This window comes from Phytophthora cinnamomi, assembly GCF_018691715.1.
Source record: "Phytophthora cinnamomi strain GKB4 chromosome Unknown Contig53, whole genome shotgun sequence".
Lineage (NCBI taxonomy): Eukaryota > Oomycota > Peronosporomycetes > Peronosporales > Peronosporaceae > Phytophthora > Phytophthora cinnamomi.
The window spans coordinates 156,395-177,098 of NW_027150986.1; the positions used below are offsets into that span (position 1 = coordinate 156,395).

General features: G+C 54.6%; 9 protein-coding genes across 9 annotated transcripts; 5 read left to right on the forward strand and 4 right to left on the reverse strand.

Moving 5' to 3' along the window:
- Positions 1 to 96: 96 nt before the first annotated feature.
- On the forward strand, positions 97 to 1,063 carry IUM83_00031 (putative general transcription factor IIH subunit; the record flags this gene model as incomplete). Its single annotated transcript, XM_067945057.1, has 2 exons — positions 97 to 505; positions 576 to 1,063. 2 exons carry the CDS (start codon positions 97 to 99, stop codon positions 1,061 to 1,063), a joined length of 897 nt encoding a protein of 298 aa, XP_067788812.1.
- Positions 1,064 to 1,355: 292 nt separating this feature from the next.
- Positions 1,356 to 2,388, forward strand: IUM83_00032 (tryptophan synthase, alpha subunit; the record flags this gene model as incomplete). Its single annotated transcript, XM_067923765.1, has 4 exons — positions 1,356 to 1,363; positions 1,437 to 1,795; positions 1,887 to 2,123; positions 2,195 to 2,388. The coding sequence occupies 4 exons, from the start codon at positions 1,356 to 1,358 to the stop codon at positions 2,386 to 2,388; spliced, it is 798 nt and encodes a 265-aa protein (XP_067788811.1).
- A 559-nt stretch (positions 2,389 to 2,947) lies between these two features.
- IUM83_00033 (TPR repeat protein) lies at positions 2,948 to 3,807 on the forward strand (the record flags this gene model as incomplete). The annotated part of the gene is made up of 2 exons (XM_067923766.1): positions 2,948 to 3,271; positions 3,340 to 3,807. 2 exons carry the CDS (start codon positions 2,948 to 2,950, stop codon positions 3,805 to 3,807), a joined length of 792 nt encoding a protein of 263 aa, XP_067788810.1.
- Positions 3,808 to 6,214: 2,407 nt separating this feature from the next.
- On the reverse strand, positions 6,215 to 7,227 carry IUM83_00034 (DNA repair and recombination protein RAD54; the record flags this gene model as incomplete). The annotated part of the gene is made up of 2 exons (XM_067923767.1): positions 6,215 to 6,227; positions 6,305 to 7,227. 2 exons carry the CDS (start codon positions 7,225 to 7,227, stop codon positions 6,215 to 6,217), a joined length of 936 nt encoding a protein of 311 aa, XP_067788816.1.
- A 195-nt stretch (positions 7,228 to 7,422) lies between these two features.
- IUM83_00035 (Pentatricopeptide repeat-containing protein) lies at positions 7,423 to 8,305 on the forward strand (the record flags this gene model as incomplete). Its single annotated transcript, XM_067923768.1, has 2 exons — positions 7,423 to 8,199; positions 8,297 to 8,305. 2 exons carry the CDS (start codon positions 7,423 to 7,425, stop codon positions 8,303 to 8,305), a joined length of 786 nt encoding a protein of 261 aa, XP_067788815.1.
- Positions 8,306 to 10,929: 2,624 nt separating this feature from the next.
- On the reverse strand, positions 10,930 to 12,687 carry IUM83_00036 (sialin-like protein; the record flags this gene model as incomplete). The annotated part of the gene is made up of 4 exons (XM_067923769.1): positions 10,930 to 12,117; positions 12,204 to 12,281; positions 12,377 to 12,474; positions 12,543 to 12,687. The coding sequence occupies 4 exons, from the start codon at positions 12,685 to 12,687 to the stop codon at positions 10,930 to 10,932; spliced, it is 1,509 nt and encodes a 502-aa protein (XP_067788814.1).
- Positions 12,688 to 12,902: 215 nt separating this feature from the next.
- Positions 12,903 to 16,531, reverse strand: IUM83_00037 (Kinesin-like protein; the record flags this gene model as incomplete). Its single annotated transcript, XM_067923770.1, has 3 exons — positions 12,903 to 13,583; positions 13,654 to 14,909; positions 14,974 to 16,531. The coding sequence occupies 3 exons, from the start codon at positions 16,529 to 16,531 to the stop codon at positions 12,903 to 12,905; spliced, it is 3,495 nt and encodes a 1,164-aa protein (XP_067788813.1).
- A 236-nt stretch (positions 16,532 to 16,767) lies between these two features.
- IUM83_00038 (DEAD/DEAH box RNA helicase) lies at positions 16,768 to 18,852 on the forward strand (the record flags this gene model as incomplete). Its single annotated transcript, XM_067923771.1, has 1 exon — positions 16,768 to 18,852. The coding sequence occupies one exon, from the start codon at positions 16,768 to 16,770 to the stop codon at positions 18,850 to 18,852; it is 2,085 nt and encodes a 694-aa protein (XP_067788809.1).
- A 137-nt stretch (positions 18,853 to 18,989) lies between these two features.
- Positions 18,990 to 19,430, reverse strand: IUM83_00039 (Amino Acid-Polyamine-Organocation (APC) Family; the record flags this gene model as incomplete). Its single annotated transcript, XM_067923772.1, has 1 exon — positions 18,990 to 19,430. The coding sequence occupies one exon, from the start codon at positions 19,428 to 19,430 to the stop codon at positions 18,990 to 18,992; it is 441 nt and encodes a 146-aa protein (XP_067788808.1).
- Between the last annotated feature and the right edge of the window lie 1,274 nt (positions 19,431 to 20,704).

Consider the following 20,704-nt stretch of genomic DNA (forward strand, 5'->3'; position numbering starts at 1 on the left):
TCTGACATCCGTCCTCTCAAAAAAGTTGTTGACTAAATCCGTTAAGGTACGAATGCAAAAACATAGTTTTTGGTCGATCCACATTCGCGATCGACCATGGCCAGCACCAACGCGCAGGCCGACGGGGCCGCTGGCGGCGACGCCGCGAACGAAGGGCTGCTGGTGCTGGTGATTGACACCAACCCGGTGCACTGGTTCGCGCAGGGCGGCAGCGCAGCGGACCGCGTGGGGCTGCAGCAGCTCATCTCCAGCACGCTCGTGTTTGTCAACTCGTACCTGCTACTGCACCGCAGCAACCGCATCGTGATCATCGCTGCCCACGCCGGCAAGAGTGCGATGCTGTATCCGGAACCGGAGCAGGAGAACACTAATGGAAGTGCCGAGCAGGCTGCCAAGGTGAATGCTGGCGTCATGCAACGGCTGCAGCAGCTGAGCGACGCCCCGCTCGACCCGACCAAGCCCAACCGAACTGCCATTGCTGCGTCACTGTCGCGCGCTCTATGCTGTAAGGCAATTTGTTGTTGATGCAGCCGGTTTAGATCTTGCGCTGATGCTGTGGTTGTTATTCTGTACAGTCATCAACCGCGCCATCAACGAGGAGCCAGACCTGCGACCGCGGATCTTGGTCGTGCAGAAGTCCCCGGACGTGTCGGAGCACTATATCGCCATCATGAACGGCATTTTCTCGGCCCAGAAGAAGAGTGTTGCAGTGGATGCCTGCATCCTTGCGACCGAACACTCGTCATTCATGCAGCAAGCAGCGTATCTTACGGGCGGCATCTACTACAAGCCCAACGACCACAGCGGGCTGCTGCAGTATCTGATCTCGATCTACCTGCCAGACCCGTCCATGCGCAAGCTGCTGAAGCTTCCATCGCAAGACTCGGTGGACTTCCGAGCGATGTGCTTCTGCCACCGGGAGGTGATCTCCACGGCGTACGTGTGCCCCGTGTGCCTGTCGCTGTTTTGCGAGTTCCGACCCATCTGCTCCACGTGCGGCATCCGCAGCCACATCCAGCCAAAGAAGAACGGATTGCACAAGAAGCGCCCGCGCGTGGCTTAAATAAAATGCAGTCGCACAGACACCATTATGAATTCGTTGCCTTTTGTCTTGAGCCGCTATCGTTGCGCTGTGCAACTTGCACATGGTTACATCGCCCTGCACGCTCGACCCGGATTGGTCGGGAGGGGTCTCTTTGGCAAAATCAAGATTATGCGCATAATATCGCGCGATGATTGGATGAAATTACAATTGACCAATCGGCGCCGCTCAGCGGCCAGGACCGACGTCAGCACTTGCAGCGCACCGCTCGGCCATACTCAGACTCTCCACGCAGACAGCAGACGACAGCAACATGAGCAGGTGCGAGCTCTCTCCTTCGCAGCCTCTTCGACGCAGTATTAACCTGTTTTTGCAATGCATCGCTTCGCTGCAGACCCACGATCGCAGAGGTTATCGCTGAGCGCAAGGCCAACAACACGGCGGCCTTCATCACCTTCGTGCCCTGCGCCTTCAAGACCAAGGCCGACACGGTGGACATCCTGCTGGGCCTGCAGCGCGGCGGCGCCAACATCATCGAGGTCGGTATCCCGTACTCGGACCCGCAGGCCGATGGCCCGACCATCCAGCGCGCCCACCAGGTGGGCGTGGACCAGGGCATCACGTTGACCGACGTCCTTGCCACCGTGAGCGAGGCACGCGCCAAGGGCCTAACCACGCCCGTGGTGCTCATGGGCTACTACAACAACATTTTGCAGTACGGCGAGGACAAGATCTGCCCTGACGCCCAGAAAGGTGAGAGCACTGTCAGTTCTGGCGGATGAATGAGGTGTGGGCTGATCGGATTGCTGTTTCTTTTTCTTGCATGCTTGTTGATCTGCTGCAGCTGGAGTGGACGGATTCATCATTGTGGACCTGCCGCCTGAGGAGGCCAAGCCACTCAGCGACGACGCTGCTAAGCACGGCCTTGCTTACATCCCGCTGGTGTCGCCCACCACGACGGAAGAGCGCATGAAGCTCATCGACTCGGTGGCGCACGGCTTCGTGTACTGCGTGAGCCTTACGGGCGTTACGGGAGCTCGCAGCGAGCTGCCACCTAACCTCGACGCGTTCATGGCTACGAGTAAGTCGCAGTCTGCTGTTGCTTGATTGCCTTCCGAAGCGCAGGCTAACATTGTGACGTGTTTCTTGTAGTCCGCGCGAACGTCAAGCACCCGCTCGCACTTGGCTTCGGTCTGTCTACCCGCCAGCACTTCGTGCAGGCCAGCGCTCTCGCGGACGGCGTTGTGATCGGCTCTAAGATCGTCAAGATCATCGAGGACGCGCCCGACACGGCCAGCCGCGCCGCCAACGTGGAGGCGTTCTGCAAGAGCATCGTGGACCCGTAGGTTGTGGCCTCGGAACTAGAACTGTCGTCCTTTACTCAGCGTCGTAAGCGCACCACCCTCGCACAATATACTACTAGTAAATAGCGCTCTGTATTTGGTCTGCTAGCTTGGTGTTCATTTCAACTTGCTCCATTTTGGTTCGAGGTGCACGATCATGTTCCTGTAGGACCTGCCGACGATGATAAATTCGTTGCCAGTGGTTCGACCGGGTAAAGCCGGTCGCCTTTGCAGCCCAGTTGTTGGCGCGGGTTCGAGTCCCACCGTCGACGAAATTGGAGCCCAGCAATTCGTATTTAGGATAGTAATATACAATTCGTAGCATACTTCGAAGCCCGGTGTGTCTGTGCCATTAGACTAAGGATCGGGTCATACTGTGTGCGAGAGTAACCAAGCGTGTCAGGGTGTCAGTACTGGGTGATTCGCCAAAAGTGCGCATTAGTCTCAGAATCTGCCAATCGACATGCGCACATCTTTCCTTTTTGGGACGCGAAACGGCGCGCTTCAACTTGCCCCTTGGCGGCCGCACTTTGGATACGCGCGGCGCAGCAAGACGACGACGATGATGGAGGCACTGAACGCCAAGAAGAACGAGGGCAACACGCTCTTCCAGCAGCGACGCTTCGTTGAGGCCGCGCAGGCCTACACCTCAGTGCTCGACGAGCTGCGCAGCTCTGGAATTGCCGACGAGGCTGCGGAGCGGCTGGATACGGCGGTGCGACTCAATCGTGCGTGGGCGTGGATCCAGATACCCAAAAGCGAGACCAGCGTGTCCACTATGGCTGAGGCGGAGCAGGACTGCAGTGCCGTAATTGAGCGGAACCCGTGTTGCGTAAAGGCGTTCTATCGCCGAGCGCTCGTGCGAGAGCGCAGGGAGCACTGGCAGGTGAGGAAGGGAGGCACACTGCCACCCTGTTCGAAGGCTAATCTACTACTTGGTCGATGTCGTTTTAGTCAGCAATGGAGGATGCAACTGCCATGAAGCGGCTGGAACCCAGCAACCCGTCCGTTGGCCCTTTGTTGGAGAGGTTGCAGCAACGCATCCAGGAAGAGGAGGAGACCGAGAACTTGGCTCCAACATTCCAGCAGTGCATGATTGAAAAGGACGGCAACAAAACAATTATTGCTGCGGTTGCCGATGCTTCCTCGTCGACTATAAAACTTGCCGACGACGCAGAAAATGCTTGGCGTGCGCTTCAAGCCGACGAAGTGAGCCTCCAAAAGAAGTATCACCCTGCCACGAAGCCACGGCGCAAGCCAAGCAAAACACGGAACGGCTCAAAAGCAGCACAAAACGATCAACCATTGAAAGGCATAATCTCGGAAAAGACAGACGATTTATGGGCATCGCTGCGTCGGGAGGAGGCAACGACCGTCGCGAAAGCGTTTCCTCGGTCAAGTAAGAGTGCTCCCGTCAGTTGAGGATATTCAGCATCTTTATTGTGCTGTCTCCGTCCGTGAAGATTCTTGAGTTTGCAATCGGCAAGGCAACTAACTGCACACAGCTAATCATAAATTACTCAACGAATGTACTCTATCTTGTTCCTACCAGTCCTCATCTTCATCGTCGCCAAGATCGATGATTTGCGGACGGGATTTCCGATAGCGGAGCCCGCAGCTAGAGCAGCTGGCGTTTGATCTAGGATTGATCAACGTGCATCGTGAGCAGCTCCATGCTGAAGGAACCTCGCTTTCCTTGTGTTCTTCGTCCGTATCCACGACCTTTTCTTTACGGGCTGGACGGCGATCGCTGAGGACATCATCGACGAAGGCGTCCTCTTCATCAGAATCTGAAAAATCACTATACCGCTGCTTCTTTGCCGCGTGCGCGATCGATGGCGCGGTGTCGACTTCCAAAGCAAATGATACTCTTCTCTTACTACTCGTAGTAGAAGTAGGCTCTGCAAGTGACGCTTGAGGTGCTTTCACTTGACCAGGATGCGACGACGTTTCAAACGATTTGCTTCTAGGCGAATGACGTCGAAGCGGTGGTTTTGGAGTGCATGAAATATCAACTTCAGAGGCTGAAGATCTTCGCCGGGCAGCGGAGAGAAACTCTTCTTCATCCTCACTCCCCGACTCACTGTCACCAAGGACTTCATCCTGCGCTTCTTCATCACTACTACTGGAATAATCGACCTCCGATTCATCAGACTCATCGATGCCTTTAGATTTTGTCGTCTTTGAACGTTTGGAAGTTTTTTCCTGCTCAGAGCGCTTTTTGTTTGCGGCAATAATCTCCATGCGCTTGCGTTTGCGCTCTTCGTCGCGCTGATTTTCTTTTTCTTCGTTTTCAGCCTGGTGCTCCTGAAGTAATTCCCAGTCGATACGACAGCTAAACGCAAAACTCACCAGATCGTTCTGAACCTGTTGTAGTGCGGCTTGCATTACTTCATCATCGACGGACGCGTAAGCTCGGTGGTGCCCCCAGCTGTTCAGATCTTCTTCTGGTGGCATGCCAATTTGCGGGTGATATCCCTTGTCAATGTCCTTCTCAGTGTCTTCATCACTTGTTGTGTCCCGTTCAGGAGAAGTCTCATTTCCAGTTTCTTTTCCACTTTCATCGTCATCAATTGTAATTACTGAGGGAGAGGGGTCGATCTGATCACTGGCTGAACTATCACCTCTCCATTGGCATCGATCACACTTCAGCTGATCGTGTGTGTCGGACAAAGTGTCTTTACGGAACACAAACAACCGCTTCAAATCCTTAGAAGACAGCGAGTTAACTTCCTCTTTATCGTCGACGATATTTTGAAGACCCTCCTTGGAAAGCTGGCGCTGGAAGATTTTTTCTTCGAGAGTCCCAGTTGCCAAAAATCGATACACGTAACACATCTTTTTCTGCCCTTCACGCCACACACGAGCGGCAGCTTGTTTGTCTGTCGCAGGATTCCAATCCGGATCAAACAGTACTAATCGGTTGGCGCCAATTAGATTCAAGCCACACCCACCAGCTTTGCTCGACAGTAAAAACGCAAACGAATTTGTTGTCGGGTCATTGAATGTGTCAACGAGCTTCTTTCGCTTTTTTGCCGAGGTGGTTCCATCCAGACGAACAAAAGGTAAATGGCGTTCGTGACACAGGGTAGATACCACATCTAAGGTCTGTGTGTAGTTGGAGACAATCACGATCCGGTCTGTTGTTGTCTTCTTCATGGAAAACATCAAGCGGTCAAGCAAAAGCATTTTCCCAGACCATTCTGGGTAGCATGTGCGTCCACCGAAACCTCCTCGTCGATGCAGACCAGTATCGCCTCCACCGCCTCGGGATTCCTTTGCAGCTGCGAAATACTGTGCGCAGTTGCCGAACCCTGGAAGTTTGGTATTGGTCTTTCCCATTTCATCGAAAATCAGCAGTGGGTGATTGCAAAGCTTCTTTAGTGCTGTAATAGAAGACAGAACGTTCGCGCTCTGGCGTTTCATCATATCACGACAAGCACTGGACGAAAGAAAATGCATGTAGAGCTGCTCCTGCAGTGGAGACAGCGGGCAGCAAATCACCTGCATCAGTTTTGGCGGGAGGTGCTTGGCGTTCAGAATGTTACCACGACGTAAAATGAACTGGTTCACAATTTCACACAGCATTGCTGAACAAGACTGAGCCACCTGTCGTTCCCTATCCGTAGAATCCGGTTCTCGTCCAACCAAGATCGGTCCCAGGTAATTCTTTCGAAACTCGCTCGGTGTACCCAGAATATTGGGGTTGGTAAAGTCTACCATTGCGAAAAACTCTTCCAAATCGTTCTGCATTGGGGTACCAGATAAAAGCACTCGCTTTCGACACGCCAGCGACGATAATGCCTTGTTAATCTGTGAGTTGGCGTTCTTAAGGCGATGTGCTTCGTCACAAATCAGCAGCTCACAACATTCTGGCGTATCCGCGAACTTCTGCGCATGCATTCGGAACGTCTCGTACGAGATGATGAGCACTTGTGCCGAGAATCCCGGTCTCGGTCGTTTGCTTCCCTCGATGAACTGGTTTATGCCTTTAATCACCGTCTCACGCTTGGCCTCATACAGCGCCACCGTCTTCACGCGCCCGTGCAGCCACTTGATGATCTCGTCGTCCCAATTCTTCACCAGCGACGTCGGACACACCACGATGGCTCGCTTCACAGTCGGCTGCATGTTCATGCCCGTCATCAGCAGCGTGTACATGAGCGTGATGCTCTGCAAGGTCTTGCCCAGACCCATATCGTCAGCCAGGATGCACCCTTGCCCGTCAAAGCCCCTGACTTGGCACACACAGTCGAACATGAACTGCACGCCTTCACGTTGGTGTGGGCGCAGGAACTTGCCGACGATCTCGGGCACCACCACCTTCACCTCTGGGTCAGACTCGCTCTGCCACAGCACGAGCGGCGGCGGTGCGTCGGCCACTGGGGCTGCAACCACAGGAGGCTCTTCCACTGTTTGGGGTTCGAGCTCCACGGGTGTCTCGATCTCCTCCACGTCCACTTCGACTGGCGGCAGGTCGTGGCGCACCATGGGCTTCAACACGGCGGAGCCCCAGCGGCGGCGCATGCCCAGCGTCTTGGTCTGCAGCAGGCGGTTGCTCTCTTGCGTGCGGCCTCCCTCTCCGCACGGGGACTTGAACGGCCGCCGTACGTGCTGCGCACGACGCTCAGGCTCCATCACCAAGAAGGACAGGAAGGGCAGGCGCTTGACGGACAGCGACGCGCCCGTGCGCAGCGCCTGGCGGTTGCTGGCAGCGTCTGCATCTTCGTACGCGTCTTCGTCTTCCTCCTGGGGCTGGGCACGCGCGGGCTTGGACTTGACGGGCAGCACGAACGGCTTGAACTTCGCGCCGCCGCCTCCGGCCGGCCGTCGTCGCAGCATTTCTGCTGGAAGAGCTCAATTCGAATTGGCGGAAAGGCGGCAATAACCTTCAGGTGCTGCGATTGGCTGAAAAACACATAATGACCATCATTCAGGGATCAAATATGCTACTCCGCGTTTAATTGGAGGAAAGTTGTTAAACGACTTTGCGCCAATGGCGCGGCAGACAACAACTGAAGCTCTCAACGGTGCAAAATGGTCGCTGGGGCGCAGGTGATGGCGTTCCGGCGCGCGCTGCTCCGTCGGATACAGACCGCATCTGTAGGTCGGATAGTTCCAGCTACTACGCCAGACGCCGTGCTACCCATTGCAGGTCTCTGCGCGCGCCAGTTCGCTGTATTGGCGTCGAAAGACCGCTTTACGTCTCCCCAGACGGCGCTGCAGGGACTTACTGAGGCTTCCAAGCTGTCGTGGCGACTACGCGCCGCTGTGAAGGATGCGGAGGCGTCCTTACCGCCAGACAGAGGCAGGAGGTTCTACAACCGCCGACTGGTGGAGGCGCTGGAAGCCGACGAACTCAACCGCGCCTGGGCCATTGCGGAGACGTTGCACCGGAGACACCCAGACAAGGCCGTGCTGTGGCCGTACACGTACAACCTGCTGCTGCGCCACTTATGCAAGCAGCAGAAGACGCTGATGAACGCCAACTTGACGCGGATTCTGGCTCTGTTGGACGCCATGGTGGCCCAGGGCAGTGCCGACCAGACGAGCTTCGAGGTGGCGATGGCTGCGTGCAGTCGCGCCCGTCATCTGCGCAGTGCGACGCACGTGCTGGAGAAAATGCAGGACTTTGGGAGGGAGCCGGATGCAAGGATCTACGGCTTTTTAATCAATTGCTGTGCGAGGAAACAAGGATTGGTGGAGTTGGCGGAACAATATTTTATGGAGATGATGAGCAACGGAGTGTCGCCGACGATTTTGGTGGTTAATGCTATGCTACGCGTGTACTCGCGTGATTGCGGGCGGTCGAAGGTGATGCTGGACCTTGTTAAGCGTGCTCAGGATGAATTTGGTCTCGTTCCGAATACTGTCACAACGCGGACGATGGTGTACTACCTACTGTGTGAAGGCGATGTAGATGGGGCTGTGAAATATCTGCGAGATGTGGAAAGGGTATTTCAAAAGGAAGAATCTATAGCATTGCCTGTGCGGCGGCAGGTGGTAAATGCGGTGGTTGATGCTAGTCGTCAGCGGGGTGAGTGGACTTTAGCAGAGTACACGTTGTCCCTTGCAAGACGAAGCCAACCGAGCACTACCAGTGATAGCGATAAGAACGATACCGCAATGTTGGAAGGATTGATTTCGAAGCGCGACGCTTTATCCAAGGCGGTAGCATGGGCTCTCGGCCATCATGACTGGTCTCGGATGAAACGAGCAGACCAGGAAGCGTTTCTGCTGAGTCGGAGCCAGAAAGAAAGTGTAGAGCGCTCGTTGGAGCGAATGCAGCTGCGTACCACTGCCTTAAAGGCGGATCGAGCCATTGCAAGGCTTTCTTTGAAATTGGAGGGCAAACTGCATGTACTGGACGAGTTGATTCGAACCGAAACTGCAAGTGCAGCAGAGTTCAATGCCGTGTTAGGTGCTTGTGGGAGACTCGGAAGACTAACTGAAGCAGTATCCGTGCTCGCAAAAATGAAAAAATATGCGGTGTCATTTCCGGAGTGTACACCGACGACGTGGAGTTATAATGCGTTGTTGAATGCCTGTGCATTCCGCGGTGATGTTCGCCAAATAGAATCAATCGTGAACGAGCTGATCGAGACTGGTTTACTACCCGACCTAGTGACTATGAATACGGTGCTTAAGGCGCACATCGCAAGCTTAAAGAATATTGGTGGCAGGAACTCCAGTGCTCGTGTCAATAATGTCCTGCAAGGCCTCTCGTTTTTTGAATGGTGCACCGACGACCAAAAGATCGACCCAGGAGCTGGGACATATTATTCGCTCTTCCGGTTGTTTACCACGTTTTTGGAGAAACCAGAGAGTAGCAATACCGATGTTGATGACGATCTGTTTTGCGACGACGAGGAGGGCGAAGAATCTATCGTCGCAGAAGAAGTGGAGATGTTGACATGGATGACGGGGTTTATCGCCAGTACCTGCCGTGATGCGCCTGTGAATTCACTTGACATCGGTGTGTTTAACAATGCGTTTGCTTATTATCATCAGCTCGGCGAGGTGGATGAATCTTTTGCCTTATTTAACTTGATGAAGAAACGTGGAATTCAACCGGATGATACGACTTTGGGGCTGATGTTTGCGACCTGCGCAAGCCAGCAGCAATTTGAAGTGGGCTTAAAATTTTTGGATCACATCATGACTGTTGACGGCTACAAGCCCACTCTGAAGGTGCTCAGTGGGGCCATGCAACTGTGCGCAAATTCAAAGAACCCGGATGGAGCGTTGGAGCTATTTCGTGCAATTGAAACATCGCGAGCATTTAGTCCGACAATAGAGACGTATGAGCCGTTGGTGTTCGCATATGCTCGCGTTGGAAATGTGACTAGTGCGTGGGATATCGCAAACGAGATGGAAGAAAAGCTTGGAAGGGTCTCAGTTAGTATCTACAATCGCATTCTGCTCGCTTGTGCAGAGGCTGGACTCCCTGGGCGTGCGCTGGAAGTACTAGAAGTGATTCGGCGCAAACATGGTGTGACAGCCGACATCATTTCCTATAATACGGCATTAGAAGCTTTCGTTAAAGCTGGAGAGCGAGCCGCATGGTGGAGAAAGAACAAAATTAACTGGGAAGGAGAAGATGACGTAGACGATGATGAGGATGACGATGATGAGGATGAGGATGACGATGATGTGGATGACGATGAACCTAAAAACAACGAGCTTCATGGTGTTGAAGACGAGAGTGAGGATATTGTGCGGACAGCTGAAGATTTAACTGTGGGTGCAACGCTACCCCAAGACTATGAGCGTGAACAGCGTGAGAAAGCTGCATGGGCTCGTGCTAGCATTCTTGAGATTCTGGAGGATATGCAGCAAAAACGATTGAAGCCTGATATGACGACGTATGAACGTGCAATAGCTGCGTGCAGTGTAAACGAGGACGTTGAGGGCGTCATTACCATATTTGACACACTCATCGATCGCAAGCGAGGCAAGAACTCTGTTGGGTTGAGAAGTGATCTGGTGAGCGACTCAAGCTTTGCAGCGTACCTTGTGGCGTGCGCATCATTGGAGAACAGAGACCGAGTAGTTGAGGTTCCGACACTACTTCACAAGTGGCACACCGAAACCGGCCAAACTCCACCAGTTTTTGTTGTGACCCAGTTGCTAGACTCGCTCGAAGAAGTCGGCGAATGGCGCCGAGCAGTTCGGATGCTTCCCGATATGCAAGCATTGCTTGGTATTCCACCCAGCGTAGCTGTGTTTAATCGAGTCATGCAGATGTGCAACCATGCAGGGGAACACCAGCTCGTAGCACAAATATTCGCTACTATGCAGGATGCCAGTGCCTACCGCGTTTTCCCAGATGCAGAGAGCTACATTCAACGAATCTTCGCAGAGGAGCAGCGTGAAAACTGGGTAGCGGCCACCGATCTGTTCGTCGAGATGCAAAATAATTGTCCGAGTGAAGAAATATCGCACCAGCAGCTCCAGAAGATAGCATTGGGTCGGTACAGGATGCGCCAAAACGACCATTAAATGTTGAAGCCTCCGTTTTGAGTGTACATACGGTTCATGTCCTTACATTTGGTTCTCAAGCAGGCTCTCTTCTTCATCACGCAGCCCTGGGATCGAAGATGAAAGAGACAAAGTGTAGTTGGGGCTGCCAGGGAAGCTGCTGGAAGTTGTGCTGGCACTACTGTAATCTTCTCCGTTGCTGCTGCTACTGGATTGTGCGTCCATGTAGATAGATTTGTCTGACGCGTAGCAGTGGAAGAAAGCCGCACCAAACAAGAGGACCAGCGCAGCGATAGCAAACACGAGGTCCCAAGACCCCGTAGCTTGAAGAATGGCTCCAGTGACGACGTTGCCAATAATGCCCGGAATGGTTCCAAAGGTGTTGGAGACTCCCATCACATGTGCAGCGTGATTTGGCGCCACGTCGATCATGTTGACCCAGTAGCCAGCCATAGCGGCGCGACTTGTGAATAGTGTCAGGCACAGCAGGGCTACCGCCATAGGTGCTGACTTCGCCAAGCGCAGCGAAAAGAGGAAGAAGGCGCATCCGAGGAATGAAAATGCGTTCATAGCCTGACGAACGTGCAACTCACGATACCCGCGGGTGACCAACAGATCTCCCAGACGCCCGAACAGTAGTGTGCCAGTGTAGCCACACATGTAGGGCAATGCAGCGGCAAACCCACCCTTCTTGGCCAAGTCAAGATCCAGCACTTGGTTGAAGTACTGCGGGATCCATCCCAACAGTATGTACCAACTGTAGTTGTAGCACATGTGCGCCACATAGATCGCCCACGCAGGCCGCGAAGCCAGTAGAACGCGCCAATTCATGGCGTGGGTGTCCAATTCAGCGCGCGAGCTTTGACGCCGGTGAGTGTCAGGATCGACCGTGCGATTGCGAATGATGAAGCTGCGCTCTTCTGTGGTGATTTTCGGGTCCTCCTCGGGTCGACTCACTCCCATGATCGAATACGCCACGACCCAGATAAAACTGAGCACGCCAAACACAAGGAAGATACGCTGCCAACCGCTCGCTGCCATGATGGCGGGTGAAATCAACAGCGCAGAGATAGTGCCCAGGTCCGAGCCGCTTGCCACCAGCGATACAAGCCGACTCCGTTCCTGGACTGGATACCACGCACCGGCAATTTGATGCATGCACGGAAACAGTATGCCCTCTCCAAGCCCCATGCCTGCTCTCGTGAAAAACAGACACGTAAGGCATTTGGCCACTACCACAGTAGAGATGTCCTGCAATCATACACACACAAGCAACTATCAGAACTGATGGCATCAATTAAGGCACAAAAGATCATAAAGCCCGTATGGCTACATACGAATAACGTCCAGACAACAACCCCAGTCAGCAGCACGACCTTGGCACCGAACCTGGCCGCGAAGTAACCTCCCGGGATCTGCAACAGACATTTGATGATGTTAATAAACAAACGACGCCACTGCTGTAGAAGCTGACAATTGATGATGTTAATAAACGACTACGCTGCTGTACCTGGGTGCACATGTAGCCGTAGAAGAAGGCGGAGAGCACCTCTCCCTGGTCCCTCTTGTTGGTCACGAATGCCGGCAACGCGATGCCCATGTTGGTTCCTGCGCATCAAACCACAGTCCAAAAGTTGGTCATTTGCAGTGAAGGCCCGATACTCAGATACACATACTGTCGGCGTAGCAGATGGTGGAGACGCAAAGACACAGGAAGGCAGTCACATAGCGCCGCTTGCCCTTCGGCAGCTTGGCGGAGACGTCGCCCGCAGCGGTGGCGATGCCAGCCCTCTTCCACGCCTCCTTGCTCGTGCTCCCCATTGCAATTTGCAAATGAGCGGATCGCGACCGTTGTAACGGCGTTTTACTGGTACACTCATCAAGGGTTTCAGCCAATCACACCACTTCAACGTGCGTCACTGTGCAGCGCTTCATGTCATGCATGATGCATGATGCATCGTTGATTGAGCGCAATGCAGGGGATCGCTTCAACAGATAAATTGACACACTCGCTTCGAGCGGATAACCTTACAGGACTAACGTAAGTTCGTGGTCTCCCCTAGCGGCGACTTGGCGCGGTACCGCTTCGGTGCCGCGAGAGCTGAAGCCTTGGCGGTTTTGCGAGCTGCTACGCCTGCACTAGGAACCTTCATGCTCTTGTGCGGTTGCGCTGCCAGCTTCTTCTTGTGCGGCGCAGACGATCCTGTCCTCTTAAGCTTGGACGGCGTGGTGTTGACTGTAACAGGCTTGGTCTTGGATGGTGTCGCGTTGACGGTGGCAGGCTTAGCCTTGGACGGCGTAGTTTTGACTGCAGCAACCTTGGTCTTAATTGGCGTAGTGTTGACTGTTGCAGCGGACTTGGTCTCAGGTGGAGGTCCCGGGGCCTTTCCAGTTGTACTTGACTCGGTTGCTGATATCGGGTCAGGGTTCCTAGAATCCTGACTGTTTGATATTGAGCTGATCTCCGCGCTGACGACGGCATCGCTTTGCGTTTGCTTGGAGATATCTTTCGCGGCAGGCGTCACATCATCAACGGCACTGGGACTTGCATCGCTTTGCCTCCTTCGCTTCCTCCCAGCTAGAGTTTCGGTGCTCGACATGAAGCTGGAAAAATTCTCGATAGACTTCATCTGCTCGGCAGAAACCTTCGTGGCCTCAAACGTTGGAAAGGGCCGGCCATCCTTCTTCATCGGTGTCGCCCCCGTCCGTGTATTGATCTAGACAATAAACGACAGGTCAACACCAGTTAGTCCATAGTTTAAGGTAACAGCACCGACTGCGTCTTACCCGTCTCTTTTTCATGTACTCCTCCATCGCTTGGAATTGCTGGTTGGACGCCTCTGTAGCTGTACCAATTATCTCCTTGTCAAGCACTGATGCTGAATCGATCTTTCCCCTAGTACTAGAAAGGTGGACTTCAAGCCCCTTTTGCAGGGCCTTACATCCGCCCTTCAGAAGCTGCCGGAGATCCTCGTGATCACCCAGGAAGTGCGCCAACTGCTCCCGTTTCTTCGTTGATATCTCGGCGTCTGCTTGCGAATGCCTCTCCACCAGTGTAGTTATATCCTGCACGTGCGATTTTGCCAGCGCAGCACCGTCGTTGCTCCACGTCGTTTGCAGCCGCTCGTGCGACTGAGCCAGATCCATTTGCCGCACGTTGGCGTCGCCAAGTTGACCTCGCATGTCGGACAAGCGCTCGCGAAGTCCAGCCGTCTCGCTTTCGTGCTTCGAATTCTGGCTGCCTATGGTCTGGACAAAGGCCTTCATTTCTTGTTCTGTAATACTCTGCACGTGCGAGAGCTGCTTCTGCTGACTTCTCACATTCTCTTCAATAAGCTTAGTTTGCGCATCAAAGTTTTGTGTCTGGCTCTGAATGCACTTCTCGATGAGCTGAGCAAGGTGTGTCTTCATCCCGGCCAGCTCCTCTTGTTGTTGAGCATGACTGTCCTTCAGAGCTGCGGTAAGTGCAGTTTTGTTTTCGTCAAGCTCCTTGGCCTGCTTTTCAATCGACATGTCGATTGCTACCTGTAATTCTAGCAGTTTATCGCTCTGCTCGATCAAGAAGCTTCTCAATTCCTCTCGAGAGGTTTCCACCGCCAACTGCACATTCTCCAGGAATGCCACATTTCGGGCTTTAGACGTAGCGAGATCTTCCACGATAGCCGTTGCGTGATTCTTGGACATTTCAATTAGGTTCTCGAACTGTTCCTCCATAGTTTCCTGCTGCACTTTAACTGTTGCCATCACTTCATCACGCTGGTTACGCTTTAGGGTATCGCCTTCAGCGAGGGATTCAGTAACCTGAGCTCTCCGCGCTTCGACGAGACCTTGCATTGCATTCAGACTTGTTACCAAACCATCCAGATCTGTTGCGTGAGTTGTCTGCAACTCTTGCAAAGCGTTGGACACATCCTGAAACATCTCTTCCTGGCTTGTCTTGTGCTTCATCAGGCGCTCGAGGAACTTGTTAATCTGCGACTGTGACTCACTACGATAGGAAGACGCCAGTGCCGCGTTCTCATCTTCTGTTCGCTGGGTGTTCTCTGCGAATACAACAAATAAATTAAGCATCAGCAGTAAAGCCAGAAGAAGCAATAGTTTACGTACCAATCTTTGCCACTAGCTGGGCGGCCCGTTTTTCGCTGTCTGTGTATAACTTCGTTGCAGTAGTTCCATTGTCGAGTAGCATCCGCTCGTTCTCCTGATAGGCATTCAGCATTGCCTTTGCTTGTTGAAGTTCCTGCGTTGTCTTTTCTAGCGTGTTCTTGGTAGCGGTAAGCTCGCCTTCCGTAGCAATTAACTTATTGCTCACCTCTTGTTTTTCCAATGTCAATGCAGCTACCTCGCTCGCATGCTTTTCAGCAGCCTCTTCGAGCTCTTTACAAGAAGTATTTCTTGCCTTGAGCATATCTTCTAGCTCATTTAGTTGAACGCCTTGGCCTGTCAATCGCTCTTGCATATCAGTAAACTGCTCCAGCGGGAGATAAACGCCGTCTTTCAGTCTAGCAGCACGCAGGGCCGCGCGAAGGCTCTCGATTTCGCTTCCAAAATCATTCAACAATCCAGCCTTGGTCATTTTCTGGTTCAGCTCGGGCTTATTCTTGATATGCTTGGCTCGGAATGCATACTCCAGCGTACTGAGAGTCTCATCCAGGCTATCCGCACATGGGGCCAGCGTCGCAATAATCGTCGTCTTTGCTCGCCCGCCAAGTGACTCCTGCAGTAAACGCGTCAACTTACTATCACGATATGGCACGTGCGGAAGGTTGTCCACCAAGGCCGTGATCACGCGTCCCAGCGTCAGCAAACTCTGGTTAATAGTGCCCGCTTCCCTCGCTCTGGCATTGCGTGCCCCTGATCGGCCCACACACTCGGATCCAGCAAGATCCACCAGGTTCAGCTGTCCCACACGCAGCAAGTCTTCTCCCGCCGCGTTGTGCTCCTTGCTGTGGATCCGGATGGTGAAGATACTGTGAGAACGACTCGAGTTCTCGTTCATCAGCGTCTCGGACGTGATGCGGTTCTTGACACCAGTGTTCACGAGCTCGTACACGTGCTTGGCCGTGGTGGCCGTGACCTCCAGCAGGTTCACACAGTAGATTCCGCCGCGCTTGGCGTCCTCCATGAGCCGCAGCTTCTTGTCCGCGTCCGGATCCAGCAGATCCTTGAGTTCTTCGTTGTAGAGCTGCAGGAAGGACACGCGCACGCTGAACTCCTCGCCGCTGGCCTCCAGCGCGTCGAAGATGCAGCGCACGCTGCGTGGGATGATGCCCGCCGTCTCGCTGCTCGGGGACAGGTCGCCCTGCATCGTGTACGTCTTGCCCGTGCCCGTCTGGCCGTAGGCGAACACGGTGCAGTTGTAGCCCGCCAGCGCCTCGTCCACCGCCGGGCGCACCACGGACGTGAACACGTCCTTCTGCGTCGAGTACTGGCCGAAGACGCGGTCGAACGTGTACGTCTTGCGCTTGAGCACGGCCACCTCGCTCGAGTTGGGCTTGCACTGCACGACGGCGCCGCGGCCCGCGGCCTTCTCGCGGCTGTTGAGCGGCCGGCAGCGCACGGCCACCTGCACGTTCGTGGGCGTCGGGGGCGGCGGGGGCGCGTCGTGGTTGCTGGACACGGAGCACGACGACATGCGCCGCAGCTCGCCGCTCGGGTCCGTCATCTCGTCCGGGAGAGTGCGGATGCGGGTTTGAATTCGATTCAAAAAGCGCGCGCGGAGGTCGGAGTGATGGTCGTGGCCTCAATGAGGAACATGGCTACACTTGAGTTTACCTCATTAGTGTTATGTTACACCAGTTTATGATTATTGGTGTGTGGGTACACCATTTGGCCTGCCGACCAACCAACGCTTTTTGAAGCGGCAGTCGCCATTATCGCGAGTGAGTGAGTGGCAGCAAGATGGCACAGGTGAGCGAGACGCTGCTGGACGGACAGAAGCCCTTCGCCGAGTGCGAGTTCGGCCTGGACCGCCGTCTGTCCAAGGCGGTGGCAAAGATGCGCTTCGTGCACGCCACGCTGGTGCAGGTGCACTGCATCCCGCTGGCGCTGCAGGGCAAGGACCTGCTGGTGCGCGCACGCACGGGCTCCGGCAAGACGGCGGCCTTCGCGCTGCCGTTGCTGCACAAGATCCTGCAGCTCAAGCAGGACGCGCCCGCCAGCGAGCCGGCTGTGCGCGCGCTGGTGCTGGTGCCCACCAAGGAGCTGGTGGAGCAGACGCGCCGCCACATGACGGACCTCATGTACTACTGCCAGGACACGGTGAGCCTGCTGGCCCTCGGTGGCCAGAGCATGAACGCGCAGCAGGCACTGCTGCGTGACGCGCCCGACGTGCTGGTGGCCACGCCCGGCCGCCTCGTGGCGCACCTCGAAGCGGGCAACTTGACGCTCAAGGACTCGGTGCAGACGGTCGTCATTGATGAGGCCGATCTGGTGCTTTCCTTCGGGTACGGAGAAGACATCCGCACCATTTTCAACGCGCTGCCGAAGGCCTGCCAGACGTTCTGCATGTCGGCGACGCTCAGCCCCGAGCTCGAGAAGCTCAAGCGCTCTGTGCTGCATAACCCTGCTGTGGTGAAGCTCGAGGAGGGCGCTACGGACGGCAAGCTGCAGCAGTTCTACCTGCCGGTGAAGCCCGCCGACAAGGACCTGCTGCTGTACGCCCTGTTGCGACTTGGCGTGGTGAGCGGCAAGGTGATTTTCTTCGTGAACTCGACCGATGCGGCGTACCGACTCAAGCTTTTCTTCGAGCAGTTCGTGATTAAGAGCGCAGTGCTTAACGCGAAGCTCCCCCACAACTCTCGTCAGCACATTATTGAGGAGTTCAACCGTGGTCTGTTTGACTACCTTATCGCTACGGACGACAGTGTGGATCGCGATGAAGTGGGCGATGAGGACGAAGATGAAGACGATGAGGAAGAGGGCGAGGATGGAGAGGATGATGGGGAAGACAAAGACGAAGACGAGGAGGAAGAAGACGGTCAGAAGTCTGACGCCGAGTCGGAAGCTGTCGAGGAAGACGAGGAAAAGGATGACGATAGCGACAAGGAAGAAGACAGCGAGAAGGAGGATGACGAAGCCATGGACAGTGATGACGACGAAGCTCCTGAGGACGAGGAGGGTGATGACGACGAGCAGAAGAAAGATAAAAAGACGGTGGGCTCCAAACGTGGACGTGCTGATGACGAAGGCTACGGTGTGTCGCGCGGCGTTGACTTCCGCGGTGTGCAGTTTGTTATTAACGTGGACTTCCCGAAAAGTGTGCGTGCATACACCCACCGTATCGGACGTACGGCGCGTGGTGGTGCCTCCGGTACGGCGCTGTCTCTGGTGTCCAAGGATGACCCCAAGGAAGAACGTGCGCTGAAGCGTGTCCAGGCGAAGCAGCAGGCTGTTCGTTCTGAGTCAAATGATGTCTTGGCGCAGCCTGCCGAGCTTGCCTTTGACCTCAAGGAGATCGATTGCTTCCGGTACCGGGTGGAAGATGTCCGTCGTGCTGTCACGCGTGTGGCCGTGCGCGAAGCACAACTGGCAGATGTCAAGAAGGAAATGCTTAACTCGGAGCGCTTGGCGGCACACTTCGAGGCTAACCCGCGCGATCTGAACATGCTTGAACACGACAAGGTGGTTGGCTCGGCGCCGGTTCAGCCCCATTTGGCGACTATCCCGGACTACCTTGTTCCTATCGAGCTGCAGCCACCGGCACCAGGGCGCACCAAGAAGAAACACAACAAGCACAACAAGCGGCAGCGCCTCGCAGACGGCAAGCGCCGTACGGACAACGACCCGTTGCACACGTTCGTGGCTCCTGATGCCGACGACGACAAGAAGCAGACTGTTGAGGATCGTATCAGCTATGGTAACTCGGGCGTGGGTAAGAGTACTGCTGGTCGTCAGAAATGGAAGAAGCAGCACCGCAAGGGCCACTTCAACCCGAAAACGATTGCCAAGAAGAAGTACAAGATGAGCAAGGGCGCTACTCATTAAATAGCTTAGAGCCATGTTTGCGCTGTCCGTCGAGGCCAGAGCCTTGGCGCCAGGTATCACGGAGCTTGCTTTGCTTTGCTTGCCAAATAGATTCACGTTTTTGCTTCGTTTACGATGTTTCTTGTTGTGTGCTTGGGCTATTGAAGGTTGCGGTCGACAGTTGAAGCGAAGGCTGGTAGCGATATGGGTCGGCTAGTGCCGAAGTAGCGCAGAGCTGCGGGCGGTGAGTTGGTAGGAGGCACCAGCAAAGCGAGACTGTCGGTGTCTCCTTGCTCGTGCAGCTGGACGATCTGCTGCCAAAGTTCATCGCCTGCTAGCTGTACCACGCGGTCCGCGGGGAGCTCTTCATCGGGCACGTCCACTTCTACCAGAGCAGAATCAGCACGAGGTTGCAGCGCATCGGCCATCATCCTCTTCCGATCGTACACGTAGTCTAGAAGCTGCAGACTGCGCATATGCTCAGCATGCTCGCGTTCCACACGAGCAAGCCGTCTGTGGTCTGCCTGGGTGCTGGCCGTGGCGCGTGCTGCCAGAATTTCAGGTGGGGCAGGGAATATCGTGCTCGTAGAGGATGACATCGCGAAAAGGGGTTTGCTACGGCGCACCACCTCCTCTCGGAGTGCTCGAAAGTCGCGGGTTAAGAGGAGCTCTTCTTCGGCTAAAGCCTTCATGGCACATACTTCTCGAGCCCTTTGTGCTCGCACGTCTTGGTCAACAGCCCGACAATGCGCTTTGTGGCGTTGGTTCCAGTGACGAATCTGGTCGGTGCGAGCAATTTGCATATCAAGCTCATTGTCGCGGTGATCACGCACTTCTTCGTTGTGTACGTGACGCGAGATCATAGCTACACTTGCAGTGAACGCACGCGCTATCTCTGTGCTCTGCTGCCTTGCTTGTCGAGCTAGCATTTCAGCTTCCTTCTTCTTCCGATGTTGCTGCAGTTTGGAACTATTGAGTTTGCTTACAGCAGCTAGCGTGGCGGGGTCAAGCTTGTTGTGCGAGCAATACTTTGCATGCAATAGCGCTGGAGCAGAAGCAGACGCGTTCAGCGTAGGGGCTCGTGGAGGTGGATGGCGAGCATAAGCCTCGTACGAAAATGAGCTCGTAGCGGCGCTTTCGTGGGCGAGCCGATCAAATGGTGGCTGGGTAGCTTGCGCAGGCGACTGCAGATGTTCATAATATAGGGGCGATAGCTTCCTGTTCTTCCCTTTGCCTGCTTTCATTGCTTTCTGCTGTTTCTGCCAGATTGTAAGATCCCGTGCATGCTCGATAAGGAATGTCTCGGTAAACCAAAGCTGACACCCTTGAACAAAGTCGCTCACCGAGACCATAGGCCCTGCCATCGTTGTCGCCCCAGAAGTACTTGTTGGTGGCAACCGTTGCTCCCATCGACGAAAAGCTGCGTCGCTGACCTCCAAGCCATGAAAACGTAGCAACGGTTTAATCTGCACAAGCTTCAGTCGACGGGTTTGACGCACTTGCGGATCGAAGGTCACCATGAGCTTTTCGCACGCTGCCATAAACATAATGTGACGATGACTGTTGCTTTGGTTATCGCTAGTTAGCTCTGACGATTGTGCTGACAGTGGTGTCGTTTTAAGTGCGGGACTGTCGTACGTAACGGGACGTCGATCAAGCTGTTTGGCGTATGGTTGTGGGCGCTGTAGCATGCGCTTGACTAGTTCACGATCACGTACAATTTTTCCTATAGTTTTGATCGCCGCTGTTGAGTGCGGTTGGACGAGTGGCACCGCCTGGCGATATAGCTCGAGCATTTTGTCGTCGTCTTCGCGAGACCTCGTCGAGGGGTTTTCGAGGCTGATCCGATCGTATCTGTCAGTTGAATCGCCCC